We start from the raw sequence: 10012 nt of genomic DNA, 5'->3' as shown, positions 1-10012 counted from the left end.
AAGTGCAGTTGCCATAGTACAAGAAAACAACATTGCAGTGTTGTAAGTGACGCTAAAAATAAGTTGAATATTTAATTAAAGTGATAATGCGAAAGCAGGTAACTATAATAAAGTTCTATTCACATGGACCATAAATATATTGAAAAGTAAGTACTTGTAATGGAAAAATATAATACAGATAAAGTTACAGAGTTGTGGGATTAAATGAAAAACAGGAGCAGAAACTCCAACATTATCAGGTGGTGCAGGTGTTGTAGAGTCTGACAGCGGCCGGGATGAAGGACCTGCGGTACCTTCTTCTTTCACCGGGGGGGTACAGTCTGCTGCTGAAGGAGTGCTCAGGGACCCACAGTGTCATGTGGGGGGGGGGGGGGGGGGGGGAGGTGTTGTCCATGATGGATGTCACTTGGCTAACATCCTCCTCTCCCTACTTTCTCTATGGGGTCCAGAGGACAGTCCAGGACAGAGCTCGTCCTGATCAGTCTATTGAGTCTGCCCTGTCGGTCCGAGGTGCCCCCCTCCAGAGACCACAGCATAAAGGATGGCAGAGGCCACCACAGAGTCATAAAAAGTCCTGAGGAGAGTAATTTCCGGTAGAACCTGAACTATCCCGGAAATGACACATCATTGATATAGACTAAACACATACAAGTCTTTTACTAAGCAGCTAAAACAATGGATGGTCAATGCATTTACAAATCAGCACTAAAATGATGTATTATATATGTGTGTTCTGTTAGTTTGCTAGGTCAACATGTACACATTTTCCTTCTTAATTCCTCTTAGTTCACTATTGCTTTTGTAGTTCCTAACAGTTGCGTCTTGTCTAATCTTTGTTCTCTATGCTCTGTTGTTTTGCTTTGTGCTACGTTTTGTTGCTAATCTTTTTGCTTCTGTGCTGTGTTTTGTTCTGCTTAGCTTCTGTTGTCTTTCTTGTAGTTTTTCCTTTATTTTTTTTAACACCAAGTCCAGGGGACTACAGATGAAAAATTGCCTTTTGGGTAATTCAGGCATTTTCAACCCATGTAACATGAGTTTTAATTATTAAGTCTATTGATAAAACGTGATACTTGTGACATTATTTCATAAAAAAGAGCTTTTGGTATGTTCATACTAAATCTATTTTTCTGCATGCTATAGGCCTACTGCAGATGCAGCTGATCCTCCATTATGATATGACCTACCGCGAGGTGAAGTACAGCAACCTCGGCCTGGAGGACATCGATCGCAAGATGCTGATGGGCATTAACGTCACGCCCATTATAGGCTTGTTGTACACCCCCGTTCTTATCAGGTAGGCACACACACACAAATGATAAAATCTTTCTTTCTTATAGTCCTTTCTCTGCCAATGTAACATATACCGTATATATTTCTCTGGAAGGTTTTTAGGTACTAAGTGGATGATGTTCCTGGCTTCGGGAATCTATGCACTCTTTGTCTCAACCAATTACTGGGAGCGGTACTACACCTTGGTTCCATCAGCCGTAGCAATTGGCGTGGCCATTGTGCCTTTCTGGGCCTCCTTGGGAAATTACATCACAAGGTGAGTAGTCTATATGGATGACGTTACATATCTAGGATTTTTCATGCCGTGGGAAATTCCGCTGAATCCCTCCCTTTTCAGCCGGAGGTCCCTCACCTTCTGCTGTCTTTGTGTCAAATCAGAGTTTTCTGTTGCAAGACTAAAACAAGTTTGGAACATACACTTTCTACCAATCTATCGATACATTGATTAAATGATCCACAAATAATAACAATGCAAAATGAAAATATCAACACCTCGTCTGTAAGATTAGCTTTTATTTTTAGAATCCCACTTTATTCTGCTTATTAAACAGACTAGTTTGGTTTTTAATGTCTGGAAGAGCTCAGTAATAAATTGTCACTTCATATTTTAATTTTTTTTAGATAATTTTTTGGGACTTTTCCTTTTTATTAGATAGTGACAGTGGATAGACAGAAAAGTGGGGGGAGAGAGAGGGCATGACATACAGCAAAGGGCCACAGGTCAGATTCAAACCTGGGCCGCTGCAAAGGACTTAGCCTATGTGGGGCGCACGCTCTACTGGGTGAGCTAGAGGCCGCCCCTTAGTTGTTTTTTTGAGTTGATATAAATATAATGGTTTTAAATGGGTTTTAAATGGGCTTATGGATTCTCTCATATCGGTTGCAGGCCCTTGAATTGAAATCGTATCGTGACAGACTTTCAGATATCGGCAAATATCGTATTGTTGTCCAAAAAATCTACATAATATTGTAATGTGCTAATACTTGTGACTTATGCCCCTATTGTGCTCTCTCTCTCACACACACACACACACACACACACACACACGCTCCCACACAAATCCATGCAGGATGGCGCAGCAGTATTATGAGTACGTCAACTACAAGGAAGAGCACGTGCAGGAGCAGAAGAAGCTCCCTAAGGGAGCGTGCCACAGATACATAATCATCTTCCAGTCAGTCTTCAACATCATCTTCCATGTGAGCCTTCAGCCATTTCTCTTTCACTAACGCTTCAATGTTGCATCATTTTGTGTGCGGTGTTTAACGTCGGAGAAGACGTTTGCACAGTGGCAAAAACTCCTGAGCGTGATCCCCGTCTTCTCCCTCTTCCTCTTTCAGCTGAGTTTTGTCTTCGCGCAGTTCCCCATGCGCTTCGTCCTCAACGGCCACCTGAATGACAACCAACACATTCTCTTCAACGTCAAAAGCTGCGGTAAAGACACATTACATGGTTTTTAGCTGACACTTTTATCCAAAGCAAATTCCAATAAGTGCATTCAACCATTAAGGTACAAACTCCAAACAGCAGGAAAGTACTTACAGTGGTGTGAAAAAGTGTTTGCCCCCTTCCTCATTTCCTGTTCCTTTGCATGTTTGTCACACTTAAGTGTGTCGGAACATCAGACCAATTTAAACAATAGTCAAGGACAACACAAGTAAACACAAAATGCAATTTGTAAATGAAGGTGTTTATTATTATTAAAGGTGAAAAAAAATCTAAACCATCATGGCCCTGTGTGAAAAAGTGATTGCCCCCTAAACCTAATAACTGGTTGGGCCACCCTTAGCAGCAACAACTGCAACCAAACGTTTGCGATAACGTGCAATGCGATAACGAGGCTTTTACAGCGTCCTGGAGGAATTTTGGCCCACTCATCTTTGCAGAATTGTCCTAATTCAGTTACATTAGAGGGTTTTCGAGCATGAACGGTCTTTTTAAGGTCATACCACAACATCTCAATAGGATTCAGGTCAGGACTTTGGCTAGGCCACTCCAAAGTCTTCATTTTGTTTTTCTTCAGCCATTCGGTGGTGGACTTGCTGGTGCGTTTAGGATCATTGTCCTGCTGCAGAACCCAAGTTCGTTTCAGCTTGAGTACACGAACAGATGGTCGGATATTCTCTTTCAGGATCCTTGGTAGACAGCAGAATTCATAGTTCCTTTTATCACGGCAAGTCTTCCAGGTCCTGAAGCAGCAAACAGCCCCAGACCATCACACACACCACCATTTTTACTGTTGGTATAATGTTCTTTTTGTGAAATGCAGTTTCCTTCTACGCCAGATATACTTGGACACACACCTTCCAAAGAGTTCCACTTTTGTCTCATCGGTCCACAGAATGTGTCCCAAAGTCTTGGGGATCATCAAGATGTTTGTGGAGAAATTGAGACGAGCTTTGATGTTCTTTATGCTCAGCAGTGGTTTTCTCCTTGGAACTCTGCCATGCAGGCCATTTTTGCCCAGTCTTTTCCTGATGGTGGAGGCATGAACGCTGACCTTAACTGAGGCAAGTGAGGCCTGCAGTTCTTGGACGTGTTGTGGGGTCTTTTGTGACCTCTGGGATAGTCGTCGCTGCGCTCTTGGGGTAATTTTGGGCGGCGGGCCACTCCTGGGAAGGTTCACCACTGTTCCATGTCTTCGCCATTTTGGATAAGCTCTCACTGTGGTTCGCTGGATTCCCAAAGCTTTGGAAATGGCTTTAACCCTTTCCAGACTGATAGATCTCAATTACTTTCTTTCTCAATTGTTCCTGAATTTCTTTGGGTCTCGGCATGATGTGTAGCTTTTAGGATCTCTGGTGGACCTTACTGTGTCAAGCAGCTCCTATTTAAGTGATGCCTTGATTGTGAACAGGTGTGGCAATAATCAGGCCTGGTGTGGCTAGAGAAATTGAACTCAGGTGTGAACAACCACAGTTATAGTATGTTTTAACAAGGGGCAATCACTTTTTTTTTTTTTCTTTTCACACAGGGCCATGATGGTTTGGATTTTTTTTCACCTTTAATAATAAACACCTTCACCTACCGTTTACTTGTGTTGTCCTTGACTATTATTTAAATTGGTTTGATGTTCTGAAACACTTAAGTGTGACAAACATGCAAAGGAACAGGAAATGAGGAAGGGGGCAAACACTTTTTCACACCACTGTACATGCGCTTCAAATAAACTGAACTACAAAGAGCCACACGTATGTTCATTTTTTTTTAGCATCATCTATTTATTAGCTAAGGTGCGGTGGAAGATGTCATGTCACTTTACCTTTACTGATGAATGAGCACAGACAAATAAAAAAAGCGCAGGTCAGCAGTGTCTTAGGATTCGGTCCATTTTGTCCAAAGAGATATATAAAGTGACCTTTTTGTGGTGATGTGAACTTCTCTACAAAATACAAAACCATGATCTCAGTTATCCATTAAATTAAAGGTGCTGTAGGTAGGATGGCGAAGATCCACCACTTAGCCAAACAGTGTGGACATCGACAACTTCTCAGTCCCCCCCCTTTTGTTAAAGCCCAAAACGTTTTCCTTAGCCCCTCCCCCCACAAAGAGAGAATGAATGCATGTGCATGAGCAGTAATTGACAAGCAGTTAGACGACCCCCCCCCCCCCCCCCCCCCCCCGGCCCTGATTAGTGCATCTGAACAGGGAGCGGTGGATTTCTGCAAATTGCACTACAGGCTGTAGGTGGTGCCAGAGGAGCCAGATTTTTCTTTTTTTAAATGACCTGCTTCATGTAGTTCTACTCAAACATAAGGTCAGTTTCAGCAAATGCAACAGTTCTTTTTATAAGTTTTACCTACTGCACCTTTAATATTTAAGCTGCTTGTATTGATTACTGGCAAATGTAAATGCAGAGATGATATTTCATGTGTCACAGGCAGACGCTTCTGGTAATCAAGGCTGTGTTGGGGGTGTTGGTTGTTTCCCATCGCCTTTTGTTTAATGGCTGATCTGTCCTCTTCCTCTGACAGGAGCAAATATCAGTGGAGTGATCCCCGGCTTCAACACCACCGTGCTTACCAACCTGCCGCGCTCCATGCTGCTCATCCAGGTGGAGAGTGTCCTGATGGGCTTCGCCTTCCTTGCCATGATCATCGTAAGATCCAAACTCCCCAACACACACACACACACACACACCTCTGACTCCCAATAATTCAGAGTGTTTAGATGGTTCACATGTATTTTGTATTAATCTGCTTGTCTTGTGTCTGTCCTACATTTCTTAACTCGTGGAAAGAAACAGGAACAAAAGCTCAGGAGCAATGCTTCTTTACTATGTACTAGAATTTTATACCAAACCAAAAATGTAGCTTAAAAAGGTCTTTCACCATTTAATTATAGCCATGTCATACAAAAATACAATTTTTCCAGCCTAGTGGCCTTCTTTAGAGCTGGAAGGAAAATGTAAGTCATGTCATTTGTAGACAGGAGTTGGCAGGTAATCATTTAACTCTATGCTTACTTTTGAGGTTGTAGTTTGCAGCAGTTGAACTGGACTTAACACCTCTTTGAAAGTTTTTGCAACCACTGTCCATATGCTTTGTAGAATACATTTCAGAGCTTGTACTGGAGATTGTATAGGTGAACCTAAAATAAGTGGGGATTGTTTGACAAACAATCAACTAGGGCTGGGCAGTACTGTATATCGATATTATAATCAGCTTCAATATATGAGACTAGATATCGTCTTAAATTTTGGATATCCTATCTTGTAATAAGTGTTGTCTTTTCCGGTTTTTAAAAGCTTCATTACAGTAAAGTGATGTGAACTTTTCAGACTAACTAGCGATTAATTATCTTTGCTTCTACCCACTTAGTCATTGTATTTACATTACTTTTTATCTGAAATCTCATTATGTAAATGTTTTGGGAAAGCACCAATTGTCAACCCTACAATATCGTTGCAATTGGCCATTAGGCCTGCATGATTAATCGTTATAAAATCACTATCTCAATTCACCCTGTTCACAAATTAAATTTTTAAATAACTCTGATTTGGAAAAAAAATATATTTAATATTTTTTTTTATGACTTTGATTCTCATTTAATTTTACGAGCCGACTGTATCACAAACTACTACTACTTTCTTCTGTGAGTTTTAAACATCAACTGTATAAAAGGGGTATTAAAGCGCTCTCGAACGCTGCAAAGCTCTCCCTTCTCTTCAATGAAGCCTCTATGTTTACAGGCTTTAATGTGCTATAGGTGCCCAAAAAAAATCAGTTTGGTACTGCCAATATTTTTTGTTTTGTCATGGTCAAAAAAATCGTAGCAGAGAATCGTGATATCAATTCTAAGCAAAAACAAATTGTGCTTCATATTTTTCCCCGAAATGTGCAGGCCTAGTTGCAATATCAACATTGATGTATTTGGTCAAAAATATAGTGCAGTTTGATTTTCTCCATATTGCCGAGCTCAACAAGCAACATAGACATTAATGTGGAGTCATGTTTCTATCCTCTGCTAAATGCTCCATTATACTCGAGAGCTGTAAGAGTGAACCAAAGTAGTGACAATAAAGGCTGTGAAACCAAAATAATGAGCTAGACACTACTCAGTAAAGCTGAGGAGAACGGCTAATGATAATTCTTTGTGGGTTGGTCGTTACAAGCCACCTTATTCACACTACACACGGCCATTTGTTAATGTAAAAATATTGATTAGAGTAGCTTTAAGCTTTTATGAATATGTTCCAGACACACTGAGGACAAATCACGTAGACTGTTGAGGGATGCACAGGGCTTGAACCTATCCCAGCATGCATTGGGCAACCAGTCTTTTACATTACATTCATTTAGCTGATCCCTTGACCCAAAGGTACTTACACTCAGTGCATTCAGCCATGAATAACCCAAAAAGGGCAAAAATCATGCAAATACAGCAACTTCATCAAATATAGTATGCAAATCTACTATTAAGTGCTACATTTACCCTCAACAGAGATAGTTTTTTTTTTTACCATAATGTAACACACTCAGATACATAGACATCTTTGTAGAATTTAGAGCAATTTAGATGGCTGGCTTGAGTCATGGATTGTTGTAAATGTACAGAAAATAGTTTTTGTAGATTGGCTCATGTATTTATCCCAGCTTGGCTTTCTAGTGGTTGTTGCAAGGCTTAAAGGTGCACCATAAGTTCCTGCATGGTGTCAGCACGATTTCATTTTGGTCTCAAATCGTAGGCATCCCTCCTTGATCCACTAGCTGCCTGCCTCCTGGATGGACTGTGAAAAAGCCCGGTCCTGGGAGACAACACAGGGGTTGTAAACGTCAAACAAACACAAGAGGCCCAGAATAGGCACCAAAACGCAACAAGCCACTCCAGCCAATCATCGACAAGATGGTTGGGAGGGGGTGGGGGTTAGTGACAGGTAAGGGCGCAGTAAGCGCAGCCAAGCTGACGTGCGCAAATGTGACGTCATGAGAGCGCCGTAACTGTTTATACTCACGACACTAGTTGCAGTCTTCTCCTGAACAGAGGCTAATGAGCAAACACTTCCAACATTGCTCTTTCAATGGACTAGATGAAGAAGAAAAAGGTGATCAATGGCAGAACTGGCAGCAGCGTTGCCGTAAATGCTTAGATTTCTTTCAATGACCTATTTGGTCGGATCAAGCCTTTCATTTACCATAAAATAATTCATCTTAACCCAGGAAGTTTACAAGAGACACCTGCAGTCCCTCTGAGAGTCTTGGCATCCGGTTACCCTCGAGTTTGACAGTTACGGAAACATGGGGGGAGGGGCGAGCTTGCTGTTTTGTGTGGAATTTACTTGGAACGTCAACAGAAGTGACGTCATGCAGGAACTCATAGTACACCTTTAAGAGGAATACAGAGGCTTTTTTAGTATGTGTTGGTTTGCAGTTGATTATTGGGCTGGATAGGGCTGCCTTATTTTTCAAGGCAAAGCACATACAATACCATACATACCATAGTAATTATTCCAAATACTGTAAATGGATTGCTTTGAACCCGCAGTTCCTTGTGCTGTGTGGTGCTGCCTACCGGCCGACAGAAGAGATCGACCTCCGCAGTATCGGCTGGGGAAACATCTTCCAGCTGCCCTTCAAACACCTGAGAGACTACCGGCTGCGACTGCTCTGCCCCTTCTTCATCTACAGCGGATTTGAAGTGCTGTTTGCCGTCAGCGGATTCTCCCTGGTACTGCGCTGTCAATGGAGTTTGTTGAACAGTAGAATGGCTTTTGTGTTTTTGTTTTTTAGTGTTTTTGGGTAGTTTGAAAGCAAAATAATCAATCCCATGATGTCAGATTATAGTAATAAGTAGGATTCGTGATTGGAATCAGAATTGTTCAAATCAAGACGATGCCTAACCCTATTAATAAGGACACGAAATATAGAGAAAAGACTTTTCAACTTTTCATTCTTTCCCTCCACAGTCCTATGGCGTCTGCATTTTGGGCCTGCATAAACTGTGGCTCCTTATACTGGTCTACGGCCTCTCCTGCTCCGTCTTTTCGTCCCTCTGCCTTGGCCTCCTGCGCCTCCCGCGCTGGGTATGTCTGATGGGGGGCGCTGCTGTGCATGTCGTGCTGCTGGTGGTTCTCCTTTGCTTTTCACTGTGTCCACATCCAGATGAGAAAAGTACACAGTATCTGGGCCCTCTGCTGGTGATCATAGCGCTTTGGGGACTCGGCACCGCCCTGAACAAGACGGGTGTTAGCAGTGAGTAACAGCTGTGGTCCAGGTCTTTGTACTTACTTTACACCGGGAGGGGGGTTCACAGTCCAAGCTGTTTTCACTGTTGATTTGTATAACTGTATCACTGTGTATTAAGTTCCATAATTGCAATATCTTTCCGAAGTCAATGAGCAACCTTGTTAAATGATCGCAATTTTAATATTGACCAATATAATCGTCACTGTGACTTTTTTCCTTAATTGAGCAGCCATACTTTACACTAACTTTGTTAACACATGACATGTCAGCATAAACACTCTGTCTCTCTGTGTGTGTCAGTTCTGCTCGGTATGCTGTACGCTGAGGAAAAAGAACGCCTCGACTTTGTGTATACCATCTATCACTGGTGGCAGGCCATCGCCATCTTCATAGTCTACCTCTGGTCCAACCTGCCTATGAGGGTATGTGTGTGTGTGTGTGTGTGTGTGTGTCTGTCTGTCTGTCTGTCCCTGTGTGTTTGTGTGTGTCTGTCTGTCTGTCCCTGTGTGATTTTGTTTGTGTGATTCTGTGTGTTTGTGTCTCTGTGTGTTTAGAGAATGTTTAATGTGTCTCAAGTATACCATTATTTACCCACTTATTCCTTTCTTCAACCGTTTGTATCTCCTTCCTCAGGCCAAACTCTCCATCCTGTTGGCCACTTTATTGCTGGCCTGCTATTGTTATTGGGTGATGGAGCGTCGGCTGGCCAGTAAAGTGCCTTTCAGACTGCCCCGCATCCCTCGGCCACGGCACAAGGTAACCAATCACAGTCGGTCACAATTAGTCTTGCACTGCCAGATCTATCTCCACAGCACAGTGCTGGAGATTGGTTTGAATGCACCTATTACCATTCACAGGTATAGGGGGGGAAACCCTCTGGCATGCTTGTATGTCTTTAAACCAATCAGCAGATCCAGCAACCGTGCACTATTGCAACATTCAGTTCCTGCCTCTTTCTAAAGTCATTGTCATGCTCTCCAACATTTCAGCAGCTGTAAGGCAATGTTTTCAAAGTAAGACTAAACTGTGGTATTAT

The 10012-nt window shown here is 42.2% G+C and overlaps 1 protein-coding gene across 2 annotated transcripts in view; it reads left to right on the top strand.

Moving 5' to 3' along the window:
- unc93b1 (unc-93 homolog B1, TLR signaling regulator) overlaps positions 1 to 10012 on the top strand; it is a 17922-nt gene that overhangs the window by 2674 nt on the left and 5236 nt on the right. For both annotated transcript variants that reach the window (XM_032526365.1, XM_032526373.1), the window contains 9 exons: positions 1141 to 1294; positions 1385 to 1546; positions 2361 to 2490; positions 2632 to 2725; positions 5266 to 5390; positions 8276 to 8458; positions 8697 to 8982; positions 9277 to 9398; positions 9610 to 9732. In XM_032526365.1, coding sequence (XP_032382256.1) covers positions 1141 to 1294; positions 1385 to 1546; positions 2361 to 2490; positions 2632 to 2725; positions 5266 to 5390; positions 8276 to 8458; positions 8697 to 8982; positions 9277 to 9398; positions 9610 to 9732 — 1379 coding nt within the window. The remainder of the gene's footprint in view (positions 1 to 1140; positions 1295 to 1384; positions 1547 to 2360; positions 2491 to 2631; positions 2726 to 5265; positions 5391 to 8275; positions 8459 to 8696; positions 8983 to 9276; positions 9399 to 9609; positions 9733 to 10012) is intronic.

This window comes from Etheostoma spectabile, chromosome 2 (assembly GCF_008692095.1).
Source record: "Etheostoma spectabile isolate EspeVRDwgs_2016 chromosome 2, UIUC_Espe_1.0, whole genome shotgun sequence".
In the NCBI taxonomy this organism is placed as follows: Eukaryota; Metazoa; Chordata; class Actinopteri; order Perciformes; family Percidae; genus Etheostoma; species Etheostoma spectabile.
Note: the sequence above shows the minus strand (reverse complement) of the source record. Positions and strands in the feature narration are given on the sequence as shown.